The sequence below is a fragment of the Rhinopithecus bieti genome, unplaced genomic scaffold, assembly GCF_001698545.2.
Source record: "Rhinopithecus bieti isolate Rb0 unplaced genomic scaffold, ASM169854v2 scaffold_9383, whole genome shotgun sequence".
NCBI classification, from domain to species: Eukaryota; Metazoa; Chordata; class Mammalia; order Primates; family Cercopithecidae; genus Rhinopithecus; species Rhinopithecus bieti.
Window position 1 is genome coordinate 1,665,453 of NW_016806471.1, and position 25,660 is coordinate 1,691,112.

Here is a 25,660-nt window from a genome sequence, read left to right on the forward strand (position 1 = left end):
TTCTTATCCCCCTCCCCCTGTTCCTCCTCCTCCCCACCCCCTTTTCTCAGGTGACAACCTCACCAGCCAGTTGGCCACCAGGCCACAGACCTTAGCACCATCCCAAACTCCCCCCTTCACTGTCTGTATCCAGTGAGGCCCTGGGACCTGACCTCTGAAGGTCTCTGACCACCTGCCCTCTGCCTTGGTCCTATCTCAGACTCCATCACATTTCAGCTTCCTAAAGGGACTCTGTCTCCAGCCTTGCTCTCCTCCAACTCATCTGCACACAGCAGTCAAAGGGATCTTTCTAAAACACCAACTGAATCATGTTTATCTCTTGCTTAAAATACTTCATGGCTCCCCACTGTCTTCTGGGAAAAATCAGACTCCCTGGCCCAGCGTCCAGGGCTTTGTGAGCTGGGTCCCTCTTTCCTCTGGGGTACCTCTAGTTTTACACACATGTGCCCTCTGCAAGGAGCAGAGAGAAGGGCCTCCTCCTAGTTCAGGCCTACTCCTCCTTCAAACCCAGCTTAGATGCCACCTCCAAGGGGCCTTCTCAAGAGCCCCACCAAGCCTGTGGGGACCGGCCCCACATGTCACAGCCAGGGCGAGCCTGTGGGCGCCTTAGGGAAGGTCTGCGGTTCACTCGAGCATCCCAGGTGCAAGGCTGCCAGACACAGAGCTCCACAAAAGGCTTCCTGAATGGACTCCAGAGTTTCCACTGAGGTGCTACTGACCTTATTTCTGACAAGGAAAATGGGAACTCCACGCTTTGAAGAACATGCCCAGCTCCTGCAGCTGCTGAGTGAGCATCTGTCTGACCCTAGCTCATCAGGATTCTTCTCCTGGTCCTAGAGGTCAGAGCGCATCCGCATGGACAGAGGGAAGAGGGGTCATGTGCTCCGGAGGGCTCCTTCTGAACTGAGAGAATGTGTCTTGGGCCAGGGAGACGGGGGACAGTGATCTCCAAATTTCCCTCTCCCTCTATATGAGGAGCAAATAGCTCACTGCTTCTTTGCTCATAAGTCAATGTCCTCATTCTGCTCTAAACAGGAGAGTGCCAGTAGTGATCTGATGTGTCCACTCACCTCCAAGACCCCTTCCCTGACACTCCTCTAATGCTGGCAAGAGGACCTCCCGCCTCTGCACCTCTGAGGATGGGGAACTCACTACCTGACAAAGAAACTCACCCTAATTTCCATCAAGGTCAGAGAGGTAGTTATCGGCAGGGGTAGTGTGAGGACGCTGGGCCAGGGGTAGTGTGTAACTCCTAATCCAGGACCCCTTCCACCTGACTTAACTTTGTCCTCCTACGAAGTAACACATTTAGAGAACCCTAAGATAACAGGGCTACCTGCGTGAGGCCTCCGAGTCTTCCCAGAGAGACCCCAAAAGGGCCTTGAAGCTGAGAGCTGGTTCCAGGACACCCAGGTGCCACAAGCCACTTCACAAGAAAGGGAGCAGGGCTACCTCCCTCTGGGGATGCCCACATGGAAGGCAGAGCACATCCCAAGGCTGCCACAGGAAAGGCCACATCCTCAAAACACCCTGGGCAGGACTTCCACTGCAGGAGCCAAGGGCACCTCTCAAACAGTCCCTGCGCTGTTCCAATGCCTCCTCGAGGACGACGACTGAAAGCTGAAAAGCAAGGCTCCTCTGCGCAGCCCGAGGGCTGGCTTCTCTAAGGGGCTGGGCCATCCAGATTGCTCACAAAAGTATACTGGTGTGGAGAAGAATCTCTTCCCACACCTGAAGGACTCTTTTAGCCATAGCAGGAGAAGCTGAGTTGGTGGCAGCCATACCATGGCCCCTCCAAGCCCAGGGAGGACATGGCGGGTGGGACATTCTAGGGTCCTAAGCACAGTGCAGTGGACAGAGTCAGCATCAAAGACCAACAGCGGTGTGCTCCCCACACTAGAGGATGTCCCAAGGCTGAGACTTGCCCAGTGCAAGGGCGGAGCAGCTGGGATTGGCTCCTCTGCAATGGCAGGGTCACCCTCACTCTCCCACCTTCCTCCACCTCACCCCGCACTTCCCAAAGCCAAACCACTATTGAGCTCTCCTCAGTCATCAAAGCCAAACCGCTATTGAGCTCTCCTCAGCCATGTCTCCACCCAAGGAGCAGACACCTTCCCTTTCCACTAAAGTCTTCCCCAGGAAGCTCTAACCAACCACCTGGCCAACATTTCTCCAGCCCCAATCAGGTTTCTGTAATCACCAATCCATCAAAACTTCTGTGTAAGAGTCACCAAGGCCCTCCACGTCCCCAAATCCAATGGTGACCCAGGTGTCCTCATCCTTCCAGACCTCTCCACAGCACATGGCACAGCTACCCATTCCCTCTTTTTCAGAACATGTTCTTTTGACTCCTAGGACACCGTAATAACAGCACCCAGCACTACTGGGCACTGACAGGGTGCCTGGCAGGTTCCCAGTGCCTCCTCTCCAGCCGGACTCTCCCTAGGAGAATCCTACCCATTCCCCTAGCTTTAAATGCCATAAATATGCTAATGACCCCAGAATTTACAACCCCAGTCAAGCGCCAGATATGAATGTCTCAAAGGCATCTCGAAATTAACATGCCCAAAATGGAACTCCTGATTTATTTCCCCCTAGGCCTTCACCATTTCAGAAAGTGGCACCATCACCACCGAGCTGCTCAAGCCAGAAGCCCACGGTGAGTCATCCTCGAGCTCCTCCATCACCCTCAGGCCACAGACCAGGTGTATCATTTCTACCTCTGAAATATCTCCAATTTATCCACTTATCTCTCTCCACCTGGCCACCACCCTGGGCTGAGTGGCCATCATCTCTGATCCAGTAATGCTAAAATAACCTCCTCCCTGGCCTCTCTGCAGTTGTCCTTGCCTCCTGCCTTAATTCTCCACACAGCAGCCAGAGTCATCTTTCTTATCACAATTTTCACAATGCACTGCTTGGCTTCAGAAGTTTCTTTCCAACTGTACTCAGAAGTCCAAACTCCTTGCTGTGGCCTGCAGGGCCCCGAGTGATCTGGCCCCTGCCTGCCTCCCAACCTCAACCTGTGCCTCTGTCTGCGAGCCCTGCTGCCCAGCCACACCTTTCCCCCCTTTCCCTCCTGCAAACTTCTGCACATGCTATGCCCTCTGCATGTGATGCTCTTTCTCCCCTTGATCTGACACCAGGCTTCCCATTCCTCAGGTCTCAGTTTAAATGTCGTCTTGCAGATAAACTTTTCCTGGCCAAGCAGATTCCCCTTCTCTGCCCCTGTTATTCTCTCTTTCTGCATCCTGCTCATGTCAGCAGCATTATCTAGATGCTTGTCTGTCTGCTTGCTCACCATCTGCCTCCTCCATCAGACTGTCAGCTCCAAGTGGGCAGAGACCACCAACACTGTGTTCTCCAGGGGGCAGTCAATGTCTAGCATGGTGCCTGGCACAGAGTAGGCACACAGCAAACAGCTGTTAAAGAAATAAGCTGGCCAAGCGCAATGGCTCACGCCTGTAATCCCAGCACTTTGGGAGGCTGAGGCGGGCAGATCACGAGGTCAGGAGTTCGAGACCAGCCTGCCCAATATGGTGAAAGCCCGTCTCTACTACAAATACAAAAATTAGCCAGGTGTGGTGGTGCACACCTGTAGTCCCAGCTACTCAGAAGGCTGATGCAGGAGAATCGCTTGAACCTGGGAGGCGGAGGTTGCAGTGAGCCAAGATCATGCCACTGCACTCCAGCCTGGGTGACAGAACAAGACTCCATCTCAAAGAAAAAGCAAAAAAAAAAAAAAAAAGGGAGAAAGAAAGAAAGAAGCCAATGAGGTAGTAATATAAAATGAGAATATTAAAAAACAGAGGCCTGATTGGGAAGAAAAATATTAAAGGGAAGTCACGTGATGTCATAGGAAGGCTACAGACAAGTTCTAGAGAGTGTCTGGAAAACCAGGGCCCAGGGGAGATACAGGATGGGAGCCAAACAGGCTTGATGGAAGGGAAGTCTAGATGTTATGAACGTAGTGTTTGTGTCTCCCCAGAATTCATATGTTAAACCCCTAATCTACAGTGTGATGGTATTTGGAGATGGGGCCTTCGGGAGGTGATTAGAGTTAGATGAGGTCATGGGGGTGGGGCCCTCATGATGGGATTAGTGGCTTTATAAGAAGAGGAACGGACACCAGATTGATCTCTCTTTCTCTCCTCTACCTCTGCGTGCACACATCAATAAAGACCGTAAGAGGACATAACCAGGAAAAAAAGGCCCTCACCACAAGGCCTTTATAGATCAAGGTGCCATCAAAACCCAGACAGGATCTCAGATCTCCAGCCTCCAGAAATGTGAGAAGTAAATGTTTGCTGTTGAAGCCACCCAGTCTATGGTATTCCATTACAGCAGCCTGTACTGACTAAGATACCAGGCAAGGAGACAGTCCATGCCAGTGATTGAAAGCAGAAACACTCAGGGAGCCAGTGTGAACAATGCAAGACCAGGGTGGCTGAAAGTGTGTCTGCCCCTGTGTGAACAAACACACGCCCAGTTGTAGGTGAGGCCTCTGGTATGAACAAACAATGCTGGCTTGCATTCGGATACTCCCTGCATAAGTGACACGTCACGAATGGGTCACTCCTCCCCAGCCACTCAGAGTTGTCTGGGTCCTCAAGCAAAGTCCACAAGTGGGAGCCTTAGCCAAACAGGATCCGCATCTCATCTACCTGGGGTGTGAGCCTCTGGAGCCCAGATGCCTTGAGAGAACCCTGTAAAGTTAAGGTCAAGGCTCTGTGCAGCCCTGCCAAGCGGTAGCAGCCACAGCAGGGCGATGCATGAACCCTATCTTGTAAACTAGACCTCTGGTTTGGAGCTTCTCTGTGTGTGTTTATTTCCCCAGAGGCTTTAGTAAAGTAATATCCAGCATTCCAGCCTTGTCTCAACATGTTGCAGGAAATTCCAGGAAGGGTCATTCGGGGACCCTTGGCCCAGAGTTAAAGAGTGAGCAGAGCCCCTACTGAGACGAGCAATAGCAGCCACATGGGATCCCCAAAGGGAAGCTCATCTCAGGGTCTCGGCTCCTTGCAGTTAGGTTCTTCAGGAAGGGGTGGCCTTTTCCCCACACTCCTCTGCACAGCTTTGCTCTGGGGCTGGATGTGGCTGTTGGACTCTGGACACTCCTCCAGGCCAGGTGGGACCCCGGGTGAGATTTTACTTCTCTGTGACTCATCTCCCCTAAGAAAGGGCTGCTCTGCAATGCCAGCAGGGTGACCCAGGGAAGACTTAGTAGAATTGGAATTTCAAGAGAACCTGAGTAAAAAGCTATCATCTACACAATTGTAGCTGCAATGGTAGTGGGGCTCCTCTCCCACAGCAGATACAATAGACACAGAGTTCTCCCCTTAGGCTCTAAGTGCCACAAGGACAAGGACCTCTACCTACTTCATTAACTCTCCCAATCAAACATAATGCGTGGCCCAAAGTGGATGACGAATAAAGACTAGTGAAATTAATAAAGAAATGGGCCGGGCGCGGTGGCTCAAGCCTGTGGTCCCAGCACTTTGGGAGGCCGAGGCGGGCGGATCACGAGGTCAGGAGATCGAGACCATCCTGGCTAACACCGTGAAACCCCGTCTCTACTAAAAAAATACAAAAAAACTAGCCGGGTGAGGTGGCAGGCGCCTGTAGTCCCAGCTACTGGGGAGGCTGAGGCAGGAGAATGGCGTAAACCCGGGAGGCGGAGCTTGCAGTGAGCTGAGATCCGGCCACTGCACTCCAGCCTGGGCGACAGAGCGAGACTCCGTCTCAAAAAAAAAAAAAGAAATGGTCACAGGACCCCCCCACTCCTCCTGCTGTTGGTAATCTGCTGGCCCCAGGGAGGACTGGCTGGGTTCCGTGGAGCATTCACGCTGCCCCTCCTATGCCTGTGGCAGGCATCACTAATCAGTCACAGCCCTCTTTGCTACTGAACCAGGAGCCAGACTCAAAATCCTTCTTTAGGGAGCCAATCCAAGTTGGTCATCTAGAGAAGGAAGAGGTTCCTATGCTTTGGGAGATCAAGGAACCCTTAGAGAATCTAATGAATGCAACAGACTTCCTTCTAGAAAATACACACAAAACTTTCTGTATAATTTCAAGATATTCAACCACCTCTCCTTTAAAGGGAGGGAAGGCTTGGAAGCATCACAGTCCACCTACCCCCGCGCAAGTAATCATTTGCTGCCGTTTAGACATGATCTGCTAAAAGCATCAGCCAACAGATCCTATGGGAAGCCATTAAGCTGAGGGACAGTCCCAAGGAGCCAAGAATGAAAGCCAGACCTGTTCGTCCACACTGCCTGAAGATACTGAACACCCCCTATGCTGGGCAAGAAGGAGAGTGTGTGGAAGGGACTCCTTCCCACCCGCTGAGGACAGCCTTGAGGGAGGTGAGCCCAACTTCCTCTGCCAACAAGCCTCTCTGACAAGGGCAGTGTCCATTTCAGGAAAGGGCCCAGGTTGCCAGGGTAGCTCCAGGCTGGAATCTATTTATACACATCCTCAGCACCCAGAGGTGAAATTACAGCCCAGGAGTTGGCACTGAGCCAGTAAGGAGTTATTTATGTTCTCTTGGCAGACTAAGAGGAACAGGGCATTTCAGAGGACCGCTTCCAAATGAGACCTGGTAGGGACACAGTTTAGAAAACAACAGCATCATCCTCCCACGACCCCCCAACCACCACACACATGCACACACGCACACACGCACACACAATCTGACACCATCTTTGCAATGGCTGTTAAGCTGAGAGGGTAAAAACTGAAAGACTGTGTTTTTAAAATGTAGATCTTGGCCCACTGTGGGGACTAGAGTCAATCCAGCCAAATGCCATGGATGCATTCCAAGAAGTTCTCCAGGCTTTCCAGGCTCCTTATCAGAAGTTTTTAAAGGAAACGTCTCTCTTGGTCTATCCCTAGATGCTCACTTAGCTTAAGCCCACAGCCCTAAGGTTCGTGGGATATGAACCAGACAAAGGCCAAAGACAGAGCCAAGGTTCCTGAGATGCAGCTTCAAAGCCAGGTGGAACTGTTGGTAGAGCCCAAAGCTTCCACTCCCAGAGGCTCCATCCTCAGCCACTGACCCCAAACTGCTCCGAGTTCAAAGGATGATGGGGGGATTCAGAAGTGCTTCCCAAAACCCCGAGGCCCAGCAAGCAGATATCCTTGTTTAACCAATGCATCTTTAAACCCTAGATCAAAGGAAACCTCCAACATTTTATCACTGGTGACATTTAATAAGACAGCATGCAGAGCCTGCTAAATCTCACACGGGTGATGGACGAGGCCTGCCACACGGTATGCCGCACAGGGAATCGATGCACTTTCTTTCATGTAGTGCCAGGTGAGGTGGGCTCTGGAAGAGCCTCCCCCAAGAATCCTGGGCCAAGATTCACCCCGCAGGAAGCCTGGGCATCTCTAGGCCAACTCTCTCGGTAGGAGGAGGGCCCACAGGGGCCAAGCAGGCCTGGCTGCATCAGGGTTAGGTGCCATAGCACTGCAGCATGGGCATGTTCCTAGGAGACGCCCAAGAGCTGGAGCCTCACTTCCAGAGTCGTAAGCCCAGAGAGGCTTTCCCAGGACACCACCAAGGCTGGCTTCATTCATTAAAGTACCAGCAAAGGCAGGTTGGGGGTCCTGCAATTCCTGCTGAAAACACCCTGGCATTGGGCTCTCCATTTTCAGAATGAAGATTTCCACCTGCCGTCCCCATCCTGGAGGGCAGAAACCTGAAGGTAGTCAAACTAGGGAAAAGAAGAAGTGCACCCCTTCCCAGGCACAGTTGAGAGCCACGACCCAGCTTCCTGCTCTCCAGGGGCCCCTCTTGAGCCACCTGTCACCTCTGATGCTGACAATAGGCATCCATAGGACACCTGAGCACTTTTGTGGATTCTGGGGAAAGCAACGCTTGGGTCAGCAAGTCAGGCCTGTAAGAGTGTGGAAAGAAGCCACTCCTCTCCTTCCAGGCCCTTCAAATACCTTCTCCCACACCATACACCCTGATGAGGTTGGCTGGGTCACTTCCCCTTATACCAACAGCTCATCTCTCCAGTAAAGTAACCTCCCATGGAGAGGGCAGGAGCAGAGGGAGAAGGCAAACAGGAAAACTGCTTCAACAGAATCAGAACCATAGACTTATAAGACCTCGGGGTCCCTACAGATGACCTGGTTCAGGATTCTCATTTGATAGATGAAGACCCCCCCAGGGCATGAGGAGTGAAACGGCCCACCGAGGACCATGCAGGAGGCCCCAGGCAGGTGAAGAGTAAAGGTAGGTCCCCTGACTCTGGGGCACCACCACAGCCACCTCCATCCACCACCTGCAGTGTGTGTGCGTCTCAGTCTCTGTGGCTCCGGATGCATGTCTCAATGCACCCCGCCCCAAACCTCAACTCTCCATCATGCGCAAGGTTCCCTAAAGGACACTTCTCCATGCTCCTGCCAGACTTTTCCTAATGCAGGTTCCACCCTCATTCCTTCCCTACCTCTTCAGGACCATATTGAAATTTGCATGCAGATGGGTGTGTTGGTGGGAGATAGGGAGAGATGGATTGGAAGAACGCCCTGCTTCAAGACCAGGAGCTCACCTAGTCACATCCTGGAGCAATCAGAATTTCCTACTCAGGATCCCAGGCCTCCTAAAGTGAGCCATGTACCTAATTCAATAATCCAGACACAGCACTGTCTGTGGGCCCTAGAGTCGCCATTGTTTAAATTTATTTCCCAGTGCAAGAAGCTCATCTGCTTGGCTCAGCACACTTCAGAAACTGTCAGCCCTCAGCTCCCGGGATTCCTCAGTCCTGACCCTCCCAATACTTAGTGCTATTTAAATGCCCTTTCGGGTTCCACCGTGTGAAGTGTATCACTTGATTCTCCTGTTTCCTAGCTTCCCCCACCTCCAGAAAAGAAAAAAAAAAAAAGAAAGAAAGAAAAGAAAAAATGCTTCTAGTTCTTTAAACAGACACAGACGTTCTTTAAACAGACACAGACATTCTCCAAGCCACAAATCACCCTGCTCCAAATTCCCCCATCTCAGGGCTGCAGACCCCATAGGAGCTGTCCACTACATTGTTGTATTATCCATCCTTCCTTAAAGCAATACTAATAAAATGGGTGCAGTGTCCCAGTCACTCCTCTGCCCAAGATGCCTAGTTCGGACACCTGAGCGGCTTGATTTCAGGCCCCGTCGCCAGGCCCCCTGCAGTCCTCCAGCTTTTGAGTGCGCCTGGCCCATTCCGATGCTTGGGTCCTGGGCTTGGATTCATGCTGGTCTTTTCCAGTTCCTTCAAGGTCCCGTTCCCATCTGTTCCATCATTCCATGCAGCTGTGTAGGATGCAGCCCCCAAAGGTCATTTTAGCATTCAGAAGCAGCAGCGAATGTGTCTCAGATCATGACCCCATCTATCCTGGTTGGGGGGTTATGTGACCCATCAAGCCTCCTCTTTATCCCAGCAACAAAGAAGCTCGGAGCTCAAGTTCAGTCACGATGGCAAATGGCAGCGTGGCCACATCTGCTCCCTCCTCTTCTCTAAGGCTGGCCCTCCTCATTGTGGTATGCATAGTTTCATCTTCAATCGCCTCAATTGGTTTGTGTAGGCAATAAAATGTATTTTTTTTACATAAGCAAAAGACAAAAACCCACCTTCTTCACAGAGCTTTCCCTGAGCCCTGCAGCTAGCTCTGGGATCAGGCCCTTCTCCAAACCCCAGGAGAGCTTGTTCTGCAAACCACACAAAGTAGCACTTCCCCTTCAGTGTGCACAGGGCCCCGGCTCTCCCTCCCCATCTCCCGTCTCTCTGCAGCCCCAGGCCCTGGCCCTGGTTCCTTCTGAAGAAGGTAGCTTGTGCCCAATGCCTCTACTTCTGCCTCCCTGCCAGGCGTGGGCCCACTGCAGTCCATCTTCCACCACACAAACACACGTAAACATGCACATGCACACAGGCAGACACATATGCATACACACATGCACACACAGGTATACACACTCTGTGAGACACCACAGCTCGGTCACCTCCTCCCTCTGAAATCCCCTTCCCTTCCAGTCTCACATCCCACTTCCTTTGCCCCTCCCTTAAGCACTGGTGTTCCCAGTAGATTTCTGCTTCCACTGTTTGCTCCAAGCCTTATCACTTAAACACCGAGGATGCCCAAATCTTCAGGCATCTCCAGCCCAGACTCCCTCCTGAGCTCTAGCAACACCTCCTAGGCCATCTCATTTACTGCTGTGGCTTTGATCACCAGTAAAGTACCCAATATCTCCTAAACCCATCTCTTCTTTCCAGCCTCATTACTGAGGTCGAAACCCACAAGTCCAAGTGCCCCCTAGGTGTTGCCATGAAGTTGGCAATAGTCCTCCAGGTCCCTCAAATGCTGAATGTCCAACACCACCCCGACTGAATGGCTCCATCTCCCCAGAGTTACTCAACTAGGAAACATGGTAGACACCATCCATTTATCCATTCAAGTAATCTTACGGAATGCTCACCACATGCCAGGATCTACATGCAGGACAGGGTGTGGAGTAAACAAAACAGAAATAGTTCTTGCCACCAGGGTTCTATCTCCAGGTGACTTTCAGCCAGTCACCTAGTCCCATCAAGGCCACTTCCCAATTTCCTCTGAAATAATCCAGTTTTCTCCATACCCACACTCACTGTCTTAGTCTGGAGCACTCAATAATACTGGAAAGAAGCAGTTTAGCTGGAATCTGACTCTGAAATGTATGGCCGTGTGACCTTCAACAAGTTACTTTCTCTGTAACTTGCCAGATGTTTCCTCATTGACAGATAAAGATAATAGTACCTACCTCAGTTTTGTTGCAAGGATTAAATGAGACATAAAGCCTCTAGAACAGTGTCTAGAACACAACAGGCAATCTATAAACACCTGCACCCACTTCTATCCCCATTTCTCCAGCAGCCTCCCCCTCACTCCCATCATGGCCCACTCTACCCATGCCCAACACCTGCAGCTCCTCAGAGCCCAGGTCCTCTCCCACTTCCACCCTGTGCCGTGCTTTCCCAGCAGGCTTCTTCCCCGGCTTTCTCCTTCTTGTTTCCCAAGGCTCAGCTCAAGGCCTCCTCCCCTCCCCAGGACATGCAGGATGTGGCAGATGCCCCTCCTGTGCTCTCTCCTCTGGGAGCCCACAGCCCCATCCCACTGAATTGGGATCACCTCCCTCTTTGTCTGTTTCCCCTGTATCCTCAGGCCTTAGGATCAACAGCTGCACACAGCCGAGTCTCAATAAATACTTAGCAAAGGAAAAGGACAAACGTGAAAATTACATAACGCCAAATTTCAACTTAGTATAACCATGCACCCCCCCCCCCAAAAAAAAGCAACTACTTTCCTAATAATGAGCCTACACTTGTTAAGCACTTACTGTATTCCAGGCTCTGCGCTAAGCTTTGGACATACGTTATGTCATCTAATGTTCACAATAACCCTGTGACGTGGGTTTTTTTACTCCTGTTTTACAGGTGAAGGGACAGAGGGTTAGGAAAATTTTGTAAACTTGCTCAAGGTTACACAGCTAATGAGTGGTAAAGTCAGGATTCAAAGCTAGGACTGTCCGACTCCAGGACCCGCTCCTCACCCCGACCCATTCCTCACTCATATGATCCACTGACACTGGATTATATGTCAATACAGAGTGAGCTGCCTCTTTGTTTTATGAGAGCACCTTTCCTGATAGCCACGTGACATATGTTGGGATATTAGGCAGAAACTTTCTTTAGAAGTAGGACAATTGTCTAAAGGCCATATATGTACATATGTATGTATGTGTGTGTGTGCGTGTGTGTGTGTGTGTATATATATATATAAAGCCAGCTCACTCTGTATTCAGGTCCGATCCAATCTAGTGTTGGGGTGAGGAGCGGGTCCTGGAGTCGGACAGTCCTAGCTTTGAATCCTGACTTTACCACTCATTAGCTGTGTAACCTTGAGCAAGTTTACAAAATTTTCCTAACCCTCTGTCCCTTCACCTGTAAAACAGGAGTAAAAAAACCCACGTCACAGGGTTATNACGTGGGTTTTTTTACTCCTGTTTTACAGGTGAAGGGACAGAGGGTTAGGAAAATTTTGTAAACTTGCTCAAGGTTACACAGCTAATGAGTGGTAAAGTCAGGATTCAAAGCTAGGACTGTCCGACTCCAGGACCCACTCCTCACCCCGACCCATTCCTCACTCATATGATCCACTGACACTGGATTATATGTCAATACAGAGTGAGCTGCCTCTTTGTTTTATGAGAGCACCTTTCCTGATAGCCACGTGACATATGTTGGGATATTAGGCAGAAACTTTCTTTAGAAGTAGGACAATTGTCTAAAGGCCATATATGTACATATGTATGTATGTGTGTGTGTGCGTGTGTGTGTGTGTGTATATATATATATAAAGCCAGCTCACTCTGTATTCAGGTCCGATCCAATCTAGTGTTGGGGTGAGGAGCGGGTCCTGGAGTCGGACAGTCCTAGCTTTGAATCCTGACTTTACCACTCATTAGCTGTGTAACCTTGAGCAAGTTTACAAAATTTTCCTAACCCTCTGTCCCTTCACCTGTAAAACAGGAGTAAAAAAACCCACGTCACAGGGTTATCGTGAACATTAGATGACATAACGTATGTCCAAAGCTTAGCGCAGAGCCTGGAATACAGTAAGTGCTTAACAAGTGTAGGCTCATTATTAGGAAGGTAGTTTTGGGGGGATACATGGTTATACTGAGCTGAAACTTAGCTCTATATAATATATATAAGTATATATGTGTGTGTGTATATATGTATGCGTCTGTATACACACACACACACACACACACATATATATATGTAGAGACTGAGTCTTGCTGTGTTGCCCAGGACGGTCTCAAACTCCTGGCCTCAAGTGATCCTCCTGCCTCAGCCTCCTGAGTCGCTGGGATTACAGGCATGAGCCACTGCACCCAAAGGTCTCTTATTCCAAGGCTCAAGGAGTCTATGGTTTTAAATTAGAAGCTCCTTGGGTTGTTCATTTTGGTTTCCCCAGCTGAGCCGAGAGTAAGCAAAAGATACACCTGTTCTGAGTGGATGAATGAACGAATGAACAAAGTAGATGGATGGATGCATGGATGAATGAAATGCAAAATTCACTTTGCACATGTCCAAGTCAGTTTTACCCTTTTTGACACCCTCTCTGCTGGACTCAGGGTCATAATTCAATGCACCCCAAGGAATGTAGAGAAAGCAAAACACAGCCCAGCAACGCAAGCCCCCTCCTGCCAGCACCCCCGGGGCTGCTGCGGCACTCACCGGCACAGGTGGTCAGTCCGGCACACACCACGCAGGTCCAGGCAGTTGGGCTTCTCCTTGTCCTCGTAGGAGCAGCTGGGCAGGATGGTTTGCCGGCGGCGCTCAGCACACGCCTGGTCTTGGCAGGAGCAGAAGAGCATGCGGTAGGTGTACTCGCTGGGCACCCGGTCGAAGAACTGGCGCAGGGCCTTGTGGCACTTGCGGCGGTTGCAGCGCTCGGTGGGCGAGATCTCACGGTTGCAGATGGAGATGTAGGAGGAGCGCAGCTTCTTGCAGTTGTCGTTCAGGTTGCAGGCCTTGGCAGCATCCAGGCAATGGTTGCTCTTGGCGCTGACCACCGGGTCTGCCCCTGTCCCTGGAGGAGGAACAAGAGTGCAGGTCAGAGGCCGTGTGCCTCAGTTTCCCCCTTTGTGAAATGGGGATCATTTCACAGGACCTACCTCCTAAAGCTGTGGTGAGGAGTAAAGGAGTTAATATACAGGTTGAGGGAGTGCTTAGGAAGCGCCTGGTGCAGGGTGAGCTGTACCATGGCAATCTAGGACAACAGTGGACTTAAAACGCATCACAAGCCTAAAAGGCAAGCAACTAGGTGTGTATGGCCCTGTTTACAAATATGGGAAATAAAGTGACTGGCTCAGCGTCACACAACGAGGGGGCCCCTATGCACCCACCAGCAGGACACTGGCATTTGGGGTCCGACAATTCTCATGATGGGATCGTCAGCAGCCTGGGTGCAGACAGCACACACATGCCCTCCTGAGGCATTCTGGTGAGAGCCAGATGGGAGATCACCTCACCTAACCTTGTTATTTTACAGATAAGGAAACTGAAGCACTGTGTGGGCAAGGGGTCTGCCCGAGGTTGCCCAGTACAGGAACCCGAGTCACACCCAGAAGTGCAGTTATGCCAGCGAGAACCGTCGATGTAAGCTCCTCATCCGTTCTTCATCCACCCTACAAATGCTTTCCAGTATTTCCTGAGCACCACTCTCTCCACGCAAGGCCCAGCAAGGTGGTGGGAAGGACCCGGGGTAAGGCAGGCTCAGGCCACGCGTCCCTCTCACGGGAGCCAGGCGACTGAGCACTTCCAGCACACAGTTCCTGGTGTTCTAATCACTTGCCCATTAAAGATTGATCAGGTCCTACCTCTGCACAGCCCTCTGCCAGGTGCTGTGTTAGATATAAAAGTGCAAGAGGAGGGCCCACTCTGGAAAAGCTCACAACTCCAGCCAGCAAACCAAGAGGCAGAACAGCACAATGGCCAAGGCTGGCGGTGTTCTAGAGGTCAGCCATCAGCGTTCAACTCCTGGCCCTGATACTTACTGGCTGTGTGACCTGGGACAAATGGCTGAACCTTTGCCTCAGTTTCCTTGTCCGCAAATTGGTATCTACCACACAGGGCCTTCGTGAGCAAGAATGAAACAGCTCGTTTTTTTCTCTCTCCCCTACGTCATGATTTTGCCGTCTTCTAGACCATTCCCATAAGCTATTACATCACCCATCTTTAATTTAAAAAAGACCTCGTGACCATACCCCTCTTAAGCTACCACTCCATTTTTCTGCTCCCCTTTAAAGCAAAACCCCTCAATCGAGTTGTCTACACCAGCTGTCCCCTGCTCTCCTCCCATTCTCTCTTGGACCCGCTTCAGCCGGGCATTTGGCCCCGCCTGTCTGATGGATGCTGGGAAATCCACGGGCCTCATCTCCCTCAGCCCATCGGCAGCACTGGACACAGCCGATTCCTCCCTCCTGCCTCCTTCCACTCTCTGCCGGGCTCCCTGCCACCTCCCCACAGTCTCCTGCTCAGCCTGTTGTTGTTGGTCCCATCTTCCATACCCAGGACTCAGCCTCCTTTTCTCTACATGTATCTTCTCCCTGGGACTCTCGGCTCATCTCATGGCCTGAAACACCATCACTGTGCTTCCAACCCCCAGATTCCAACCCCTGGATGAGACCTCTTGCCCTGAGCCCCAGACTTCTCTATCTGCCAACTCAACACTTCCAGTTGCAAGCCTAATACCCAAATCTCACACTTAACACATCCAAACCCAACCTCATATTTTCCCCCAAAACCTGGAGCTTCCCTCCACCTCTGACAGCCTTCCTCATCCTGCTGGAAACAACCGCATCCTCCCAGCCAGTGCCAAAACTCCCGGCGCCTCCTTGACTCCTCTCTCATTCACACACTGCCAAACCCTGGCAGCTACACCTTCAAAATACAACCAGAATCCAGCCACTTCTCACCACCGCCACTGCTGCCACCTGGATCCGAGCCACTGACACTGTGCCTGTTAACAGCCTCCTTCTCCCAGCCTCCTGCTCTGCCCTGTGCCCCCATACCCCAACCCATGACAATCTTCTCTCATCACAGCAGCCGGAGAGAACCCTCCAGAACCTACGGCAGAGAGCCATCGCTCCTAGGCTCCAAAACCCCCCGTGGATTCCCCAGCTCATTCGGGGACTTCAGCATGGCCTACACACCTCTATATGTGCGCTGTCTGATTTGCTGTGGCAGAACAATTTGTGCTTTCTGAAATGGTGTCCGCTCACCACACACGGCTGCTGAATCCGAAATGTGGCTAGGGCATTTCACATGTTCACACAAGGCCCTGAAACACATACCAGATTTTGAAAATGTAATAAGAAAAAAATAATATAGACTGGGCATGGTGGCTCACACCTATAATCCCAGCACTTTGGGAGGCCAAGGCAGGCAGATCATCTGAGCTCAGGAGTTCAAGGCCAGTCTGGCCAACATGGCAAAACCCCGTCTCTACTAAAAATACAAAAATTAGCTGGGCATGGTGACACGTGGTACTACACCCAGCTACATGGGAGACTGAGGCAGGAGAATCACTTGTCGCTTGAACCCAGGAGGCAGAGGTTGCAGTGAGCCAAGAGCACACCACTGCACTCCAGTGTGGGCAACAAAGGGAGATGCTGTCTCAAAAAAAAAGAAAGAAAGAAAAGAAAAGAAAGAAAACAATAATGTAAAGTATCTCATAATTTTTTACTTTGATTACACATCGAAGGGGTATTTTTGATCTATGATGTTAAACAAATGTAGTAATAAAAATAACTTCACCTCTTTTTTGTGATTACAAGCAAATGTAGAATTATATATGTGATGCATATCATATTTCCATCAGCCAGCAAGGCTGTATATGGCCTCACCTCCTATACCTTTCTCCTGGCTCATTTCACTCCATTCCAGTCAACCCAGCCTCCTGGATATTCCTGGAACACTCCCATCATGGCCTGGCCACAGGGCCTTTGCACTTACTCTCCCCTTGGCCTGGAAGTCTCTCCCTTCCAACCACAGCCATACAACCACTCTCCTCATCTACTTCAAGACTCTGTTCAAATGTTATCTAATATGTAAGTCCTTCCTGACCACCCCACACATAGTAACAACACGCCATGCACATTCCATGTACCCTCTACTCTGATCTGTTTTGCCCACAGCAATCGTCACTATCTGCCATGGTATGTACTTACTTACTTATTTGTTTGTTTGCATCAAACATAAGCTCCAGGAAGGCAGGGCTGTGCTCAGTGCTGTGTCCCTAGTACCCAGTGTTTGACACGCAGGTGCTATGCAATAGGTATTTAAGGGCTGATGGAATAAGTGTATTTAGGCCAGTGTCTATTTTACAGTAAGTGCTCAAAAAATGTTGGCTAATATTATTAAGCAAGCAACATGGTACAGAGTAGACAACAGTGATCAACACAGGACCACGTGGGGCTCAGCCCAGACCTGAAACTTGGGGGATGATCAACGAAGACTAAGCCATTCACCTCAACCCTTTGTCTGGCCAACAACAGTCTCTTTTTTTTTTGAGTCAGAGTTTTGCTCTTGTTGCCCAGGCTGGAGTGCAATGACACGATCTTGGCTCACTGCAACCTCTGCCTCCTGGGTTCAAGTGATTCTCCTGCCTCTGCCTCCTGAGTAGCTTGGATTACAGGGACCTGCCACCACACCCGGCTAATTTTTCTATTTTTAGAAGAGATGGGGTTTCACCATGTTGGCCAGACTGGTCTTGAACTCATGACCTCCGGTGATCCACCCACCTTGGCCTCCCAAAGTGCTGGGATTACAGGCATGAGCCACTGCGCCTGGCCAACAATAGCCCTTTAAAGGCAGAAAGAGAAAAGTGCCCTCTCTTCTTGTTGTAAAAATAAAAGAGGGGAGGGTACATCCAGACAAAGAATCTTATTCTGTGATAAAAGGAAATGAGCTATCAAATCATGAAAGGACATGGAGGAAACTTACATGAAAGGAGACATATATCATACTCTATGATTCTAACGGTATGACACTCTGAAAAAGGGAAAACAGGGAGATCAGTGGCTCCCAGGAGTCAGTAGGGAGCGGGGGAGGAAGAGGCAGAGCATGGAGCATTTTTAGGGCAATGAAACCACTCTGTATGATACTGTAATGGAGGATGCATGCCATTAGACGTTTGTCCAAACCCAAAGAATGTATGACACCAAGAGTGAACTCTAATGTAAACTCTAGCTAGGCATTGCCTCATAATGATGCGTCAATGTAGGTTCAAGAATTGTAACAAATGCCTCCCTCTATAGAGGGATACTGATAGCTGGGGAGGCTGTGCCTGGGGAGGAGTAGCAGGTAGATGGAAACTCTGTACCTTCCTCTCAATTTTGCTATGAACCTAAAACCACTCTTAAAGATATAAGCCTTTTACTAAAAAGAAAAAACGGAGGCTGGGGGAAATTAAGGCAGAAAGAGAATCAAGGGAATTGTTTTCCCAATCAATCCATTAATATATAGTTAATGGGGACCTACTATGTGCCAGGCACTTCCTCAGACACTAAGCCTGCAACCCTGCCAGAGACACAGCTAGGGACAGAGGACCAGCCCATGCCAATGTGAGTTCTGTGTCAGGGAAGTCAGGTGCAGAGAGAAAAGCATCCTGTCCAGACCTAGGGTGGGGGGGGTGGGTCCTGGGAGCAGTGATATCTCTGCTGAAACCTATAGGAGGACTCAGAGGAAGTGAAGACAGCAGAAAAAGGATCCCAGGCACAGAGGGGAGCAGGGGCAACCACTGGGAGGAACTGCAAGCAATTCAATGTGACTGAACATGGAAACCAAGGCAAGGACTGCCAAGACAAGGGCCTTCAGCCACGTTGGGGCATGTGGCCTCTCAGGCAATTCCTTGAGCTGCTACCAAACCATTCTGCCCAGGCCAGAAGGACCCCAGGATCCCTGTCAACACAAGGGCTATTGTGGGGGCACTGCCTCTAAGGGACAGGTTCTCCCAAGCCAGCCATGAGATGCACCTGTCAGAGGCTGGCTGGCTGCTGGCTGGAGGAGTGGAGCAGCCTGGGGCCAAGGTGGAGGAGAGACAACAGGAGGGACCCCAGAGAGGAGGTTAACAACTGCAAGCGGAATGGCAGCTAATTTAGGACTGCGGCTGCCCCCAGGTTCCCCAGGTGCTCCGTTCCCACTCCTCTCAGCAGGTTCCTGAGCTAGTGCTCGTGTAATTATAGCCTCCGTGGCTTCCATTTGGAGCTTGAATAGTGAAAGCTTTTGCTAGGGGGCAGAACATGTAAACTCCTGGGCCAAAACTTGGTAAATTTCCTAGGAAACAAAAACACGAGAAACGCAGCTCCCACCTGGTTACCAGGAAGATGCCCCCTCTAATCCTCCTGGCAGGAACCGGGTTCAAGTGGGCCGGATGATGGGAGAAAGGCCCCCAGGAGCGGGCCTGGGCTCTGAGGCTCTGCCAAGCACCTCGCCAAGGAGGCAGCCTGCACTGCGTTTTCATCATGAGGGAGATGGTGGGGTCAGGGCTCGGCACAGGGACAGCCACTGCCATCTGCAGCAGGCTAACTGGACGCACACCCCTTCCAAGACAGTCACTGCCCTGCCATCCACCCTAAGGCTCCTGTCCCTCCTGTCAGGAAGGTGAGTCCCCACTGCGGAAGAAGGAGGTAGGGGATTCTAAACACAAACCTCACCTACCAAGACCCCTCACAATCCTTGCCTGGCACGGGGGCTACAGCCCCTGAACTAAAATGTGCAAAGGGTGGGGAATGGGGATTCAGGAAACCCAGCCCCTTCCGTCTCCCTGCCCCATCCCCTGCACTGAGAGCTGAGACCACACAAGACCCGAGAGAGATTCGGGAGCTAGAAATTGATCCCAGGCCTGAGCTGGCCCTGGAGAGCCTGAGCTCAACACGTGCTCCAGTGCCAGCCCCAGTGGGTCTCCCAGGCCGGCTGAGAGCAGCCTTGATGGCCAAGGAGTAAATGGTAAACAGCTGCCCAAGGGAGAGGGAGGCGGGATTTAACAACACTTGGCCTTCTCCAAAACCTCAGTTAAGTCATCCTCCCAGCCCTCGGCTCCTGGCCCTGGGGGACACTCTGGCTTCTTCATCTCCTCCCCTCCTCCTCCCTGGGTAAGGGCCAGGCCGGGGGAGCACAGCCAGCCAGGGAGCAGAGCCAGCAGCAGAGGGGCAGGCCAGCTGGGGGATGCACAACCAGGGGCTGCAGCTCAGCCTCCCCAACAGCCCTGCCCAGCCACACCCAGCCCAGCCTCTCCTGTTAATTCCTGGGGTGCTGCCCTGAGCCAAGATCCCATCTGCACCACTGAGCCGTGGTTCCAGACAGTGGAACTCCCTATCCCCAGAAGGCAAGCATATGAGTGCTCTTTAAACTCATATTCTTTAAATATGTATTTCACTTTTATATTGAGATGGGTTTACCAAACTTCAGTTTCCTATCTCGTTTTGGTCATATTAACAGTACCACCTCTACTACTGACGTTTCATTTATTTTTTCTTTAAATTCCTTAATGCTTTTTTTTTTAAGACGGAGTTTCACTCTGTCACCCACTGGAGTGCAGTGGCATGATCTCAGCTCACCGCAGCCTCTGCCTTCCAGGTTCAAGCGATTCTCCTGCCTCAGCCTCCTCAGAGTAGCTGGGATTACAGGCGCCTGCCACCACACCCGGCTAATTATTTTTTGTATTTTTTAGTAGAGACGGGGTTTTGCCATGTTGGCCAGGATGGTCTCGAACTCCCGGCCTCAGGTGATCCGCCCGCTTTGGCCTCCCCAAATGCTGGGATTACAGGCATGAGCCACCACGCTGGGCCTAAATCCCTTAATTCTTAAATAATGAATCTGTTTAAATCCTTATTGACTCACCTTTTACATTTTTCAATACCTATCTAGATTTATCCTAAATGATAACACCTACATTGGTTCTGAAAGTTTCTAACACACTAGAATGCAATAAAGATAAAAATACGTATTTGTTGGCCCCATCTCCCATTCTAGCAGTGGTGTGCAATGCACTCAGAGGAGGAAGTCACTGGTTTAGAGAAAAGGCACTTGACCTCTGGTGCATTTGTGACTCACAGGCCCACTGAGTCAGGAGCTCTGTGGCTAGCACCCGGGCATCTGGATTTCACAAGTTCCCTGTGATTCTGAGGCCACCTTCCAAAGACTGAGAACCAGTGCTTAGGGGAGGAGCAGGGCTGCCCTTGGCCCACTCCCCAAACACACACACACACCCCTCACCCAACACACACACCTTACCCAGCACACAATTTAGCAAACCCACCCTTCACAGAAGATGGTCTGTGGCCAGCTATTGTCACCTAAGCACACCCCCCAACGGTTTCATCCCCCTCTGCCACCTCCCGACAGAGAGGATCTTCAAGGTAGACTTTCCAATAACAAATGAGCCTGTGGGCAGAAAGGAGAGGCTCCCCATCCTGTAAAGCCTCCCAGGCAATGGGGACCCAGGTGTTTTAACCACCCTTCCTGCCTCCTAGGAAACTGCCCCTCATCCCATTTGTAGCTGCAGTGTCTGTCCCTGAGCCCACCCTTGGCCCCTGGGCCAAGATGTAGAGCTCTACTACTTAAATAGGGGTTAAAGAACGGGGTTCTTAATTCTGTCTCTGCTTCTCCAAGCTGAAGAAGACCCTAGGTAAATCTTTGTGCCTCTCTCGGTCTCATTACTTTTTTTTTTTTTTGAGACGGAGTCTTGCTCCATCCCCCAGGCTGGAGTATAGTAGCGCCGTCGCGGCTCATTGCAATCTCCACCTCCTGGGTTCATGCCATTCTCCTGCCTCAGCCTCCCAAGTAGCTGGGACTACAGGTGCCTGCCACCACACCCAACTATTTTTTTGTATTTTTAGTAGAGATGGGGTTTCACTGTGTTAGCCAGGATGGTCTCGATCTCCTGACCACATGATCCACTCACCTCGGCCTCCCAAAGTGCTGGGATTACAGGCATGAGCCACCGCGCCCGGCCTCAGTCTCATTTCTTTACCTGAATAATGACAGGTTTTGAACTGCATAATCCCTTACATTTTGTGCCTCTCCCACTTGCCCACCCAACACACCAGTGCAAGACACTGAGGGATGAAGGGCCAGGGAATGCCCTGCTGTCTTACCTCGTTCCTTCAAGCCGGAGCCACAGCTCCACCGTGGCAGGCTAAAAGGAGCCTACTCTGGTACTGTGCAAACTCAACAGCATGTGTGCACACCAAGGAACACACACACACAGATACCCAACAATACCCACCTCTCCCGGAGTAGAACCTGAGTCCCTGCATTAGTAGCCAGTCAACAAATATTTTCATACACCAACTACATGCCAGGCCCTAAAATCCAGCTATGAGAAGGAAAGAATCTTCCCTCTCCTGCAGCTTTCATTCTAGTGAGGGAAAGATTGATAGTAAACACATAAATACATAAATAAGGTCGGCCGCAGTGCCTCATACCTGTAACCCCAACGCTTTGGGAGGCCGAGGCAGGCGGATCACTGAGGCCAGGAGTTACAGCCTGGCCAGCACGACAAAACCCCATCTCTACTAAAACCACAAAAATGAGTTGGGAGTGGTGGCGTGCACCTGTAATCCCTGCTACTCGGGAGGCTGAGGCAGGAGAATGGCTTGAACCCAGAAGGCAGAGGTTGCAGAGAGGCAAAATCGCACCATTGCAACTCCAACCTGGGCGACAGAGTGAGGCTCAGGCTCAAAGAAAGAAAGAGAGAGAGAAAAACAGAAAAAGAGAGAGGGAGAGAGAGAGAGAAAGAAGGAGGAGGAGGAGGAGGAGGAAAGGGAGGGAGGGAGATCAGGCAGGGAGGGAGGGAGGGAGGGAGGGAGGAAGGAAGGAAATTTAAAGAAAGCAAAATAAGGGAATTTAAAAGAGAATGACCAGCTGGGCACAGTGGTTCAGGCCTGTAATCCCAGCACTTTGGGAAGCTGAGGTAGGTGGATCAGTGGAAGCCAGGAATTCAAGACCAGCCTGGCCAAGAGAGTAAAACCCCATCTCTACTAAAAATACAAACATTAGCCGAGTGTGGTGGCAGGTGCCTATAATCCCATCTACTCAAGAGGCTGAAGCAGGAGAATCGCTTGAACCTGGGAGGCAGAGGTTGCCGTGAGCCAAGATCGCGCCACTGCACTCCAGCCTGGGAGACAAAGCAAGACTGCGTCTCAAAAAAGAAAAAGAAAAAGAATGACCAGGGAATGAGGGAGGGCCTTTCCGAGGAGATGACATCGAGTTGAGGTAGAATGACTAAAATGACGAGCAGTAATGGACCACACACACAAAAACATGGGAAGGGATTTCCAAGCAAAAGGAGGAGCAAGCACAAAGATCCTGAGACAGCTATGAGCTTGGCACATTCCTAGTCAAAACAAAGGGTAAGGTTGCCGGAGCTTGCCGGAGCTTCCCGGAGGAGGCAGAAGTTAGAGGAAGTAGAAGTCAAAGGGACAGTCAGGAGAGACCTTGGGGGGGCAAGTAAAAATTTCAGATTTTATTCTAAAATGCAAAGCGCTGGAGAGCATTAAGGAGGAAGGCACATGATCTCATTCACTGACACATGGAACTGAGGGTATATCTGAGGGTGGCAGGCAGAAAAGGAGACCAGTCACAGGTTATTGCAGTAGCAGGAAGCTAGTGGAGGCTGGGGTGGGGTGGTGACTGCAGAGAGGGCAAAAGGTGAACCCATTCTGCATATAATTTAGAGATAAAGCCAACAGGATTGCTTATATTTTGAGTGGGAGGAGAGAGAGAAATCAAGAAAATCTCTTGGGTTTTTGGCCTGAGCACCAAGTAGATGGAGATATCATCTCACGAAAAAGGAAAGACTTGGAAAGAAGAGAGGCAGAATGAAATGGACCATTCTGTTTTTGACTTAAGTTTGAGATGTCTATCAGATGTCGAAGCGGAGATGTTGAATAGGCAGAAGGGTCCACAAGCCAGGAGTTCAGGAAAGAGGTCTGGGCTAAAGACACAAAACTTGGCATGGTTGACACTGGAGGCTGTAGAAAGTCACATAACTCAGTGAGGCTCCCTAGGTTGGGGATGAGAACAAAGAAGAGGAAGTAAGTCAGGACAGAGCTCCATGATGTTCAATGGAGGCTGGAAAGGAGTGGACCTTGAGCTGGTGGAAAACCAAGAGATGCTGATTTCATGGAAGGCAAGAGTTTCAAAAAGGAGGATGGTCAACTGACACCCCCAAATAATTAGGGGCATAAGGGTGAGCGGAGGGGCAACTCACAACGAGATGTAGAATAAATAAACTCTCAGCAGGGTTGGAAGGAAGACAGGAAGGGCAGCAAGAGAAAGGGAGGGTCCAGGAGCAGAGACTCCAGGGAGTTGCCCCTAATCCCAGTCCTCCCTGTAGGGTTAAAGCCACCATGACCATCACCTCCACACCTCATGCTGGATGACTGTCATCTCCACACCTCATGCTGGATGAGCATCACCTCCACACTTCATGTTGGATCTCCTCATGGGGCATCTAACCCCAGTCTGCCCTCAAGATCCATTTATTTTTTGCAACAAACACTTACAACCCACTGTGTGGAAAGTAAGCCTGGATTGACGAATAAAACCACCAAGTCTCCTGCCCTCCTGGTGCTCACATTCTAGCTCAGATGAGAGATCACAAGTAAACAAATGGAAACTTTCCTTTTTGAGTGTGGGGTCCCAGAAAAAGCAGAGACCCTGGTCCAGCAGTGGCTTGTGGGGAAGACGGAGGACCTGGCTGGGCCACTATCAGAGCAAGTGTGCACAGGTTGTGTAACCTCTTTGAGCCTCACTTTCCTTACCTGCAAAACTGAGATAGAATACCTACCTGCCTACACAGAGGACTACGCTAAGAAAAAAAGGGACAATGTGGATGAAAATACCCCTTACAGTTACCAACCCTTAGTGCACAGGCAATGTTGCTTGTTTAAAAAGGTGTCACCTGGCCGGGCGCAGTGGCTCACACCTGTAATCCCAGCACTTTGGGAGGCCGAAGTAGGCAGATCGCTTGAGGCCAGGAGTTCAAGACCAGCCTGGCCAACATGGTGAAACCCCATCTCTACTAAAGATATGGAAATTAGCTGGGCGTGATGGTGCACATCTGTAATCCTAGCTACTCAGGAGGCTGAGGCACGAGAACTGCTTGAACCAGGGAGGTGGAAGTTGCAGTGAGCTGAGGGCTCTCACCACTGTACCCCAGCCTGTGTGACACCGCGAGATTCTGTCTAAACAAAAAAATAAAAATAAAAATAAAGTGTCCCGTGGCTGGAAAGGTCCTCCCTCCCATCTCACCTCTCAGGCTACCTTCACATTACACTGCCCTGCTAAGAAAAGAAGACAGTCCCTTGTGCTCCAGCCTCTACACACTATGCTGCAAAAGATAAAACGGTCCCCAGTCTTCCCTTCATAAGCAAAAGATCTTCAGGGCTTCCTCTGCTCCATCCCAAGCAAGATCTCGGGGCATCTTCCTCCCTTCTGGCCCCCTTCACCACCGGGAGTGGGGGCCAAGAGCACCGCAACATCTAGCTGGAAGCAATACATCGGTGTTCCCATCCCCAGTAGCTAACAAGACCAATCCCAGAGTCTTGCCTCTCAGTCCTCTCAGTTGTCAATCAAAGCCCAAGGATCCAATGGGACCTGAACCCTTTGGGGAACCCTTGTCCTCTACTGCTCTGTAGGTCAGGGTGCTCACCCTCCTCAAATCAGTCCTGGGAAGTCTTAGTTCAAGCTTCCTTATAATCTCAACTTTCTTTCTGAACTTTCCCCTCATTCCCAGCCCCACCATGACACTGGGACCACCCAGCGCTCTCCAGGTGAACCTGCATTTTTGAAAGCAGGTTAACCCACCAAAAATCAATTTGACGAATGGCAAATACACTGAACATCAATTTGAAATAAAATCAATTTGGAACCTTTCAAACTGCATTTTATATTTTGTCAAATTTTAACCACACTTAAAATTCTTTCTCCAAGTCCTCAAATTTCAGGTTAGTCTTAATTTCGTGGTTCTGACAACTAAAAATTTCTTTCACATTCAAAGGAATTTTTTCAACCACTTTTGAGTGCCCTATTTCTTTTGAATATCGTTTTGATATTTGGGGTTT

The 25,660-nt window shown here is 50.6% G+C and overlaps 1 protein-coding gene across 2 annotated transcripts in view; it reads right to left on the reverse strand.

The window, feature by feature from the left end:
* The window catches only part of GFRA2 (GDNF family receptor alpha 2), a 102,844-nt gene that overhangs the window by 48,189 nt on the left and 28,995 nt on the right, over positions 1-25,660 (reverse strand). For both annotated transcript variants that reach the window (XM_017876744.1, XM_017876745.1), the window contains one exon: positions 13,263-13,617. In XM_017876744.1, coding sequence (XP_017732233.1) covers positions 13,263-13,617 — 355 coding nt within the window. The remainder of the gene's footprint in view (positions 1-13,262; positions 13,618-25,660) is intronic.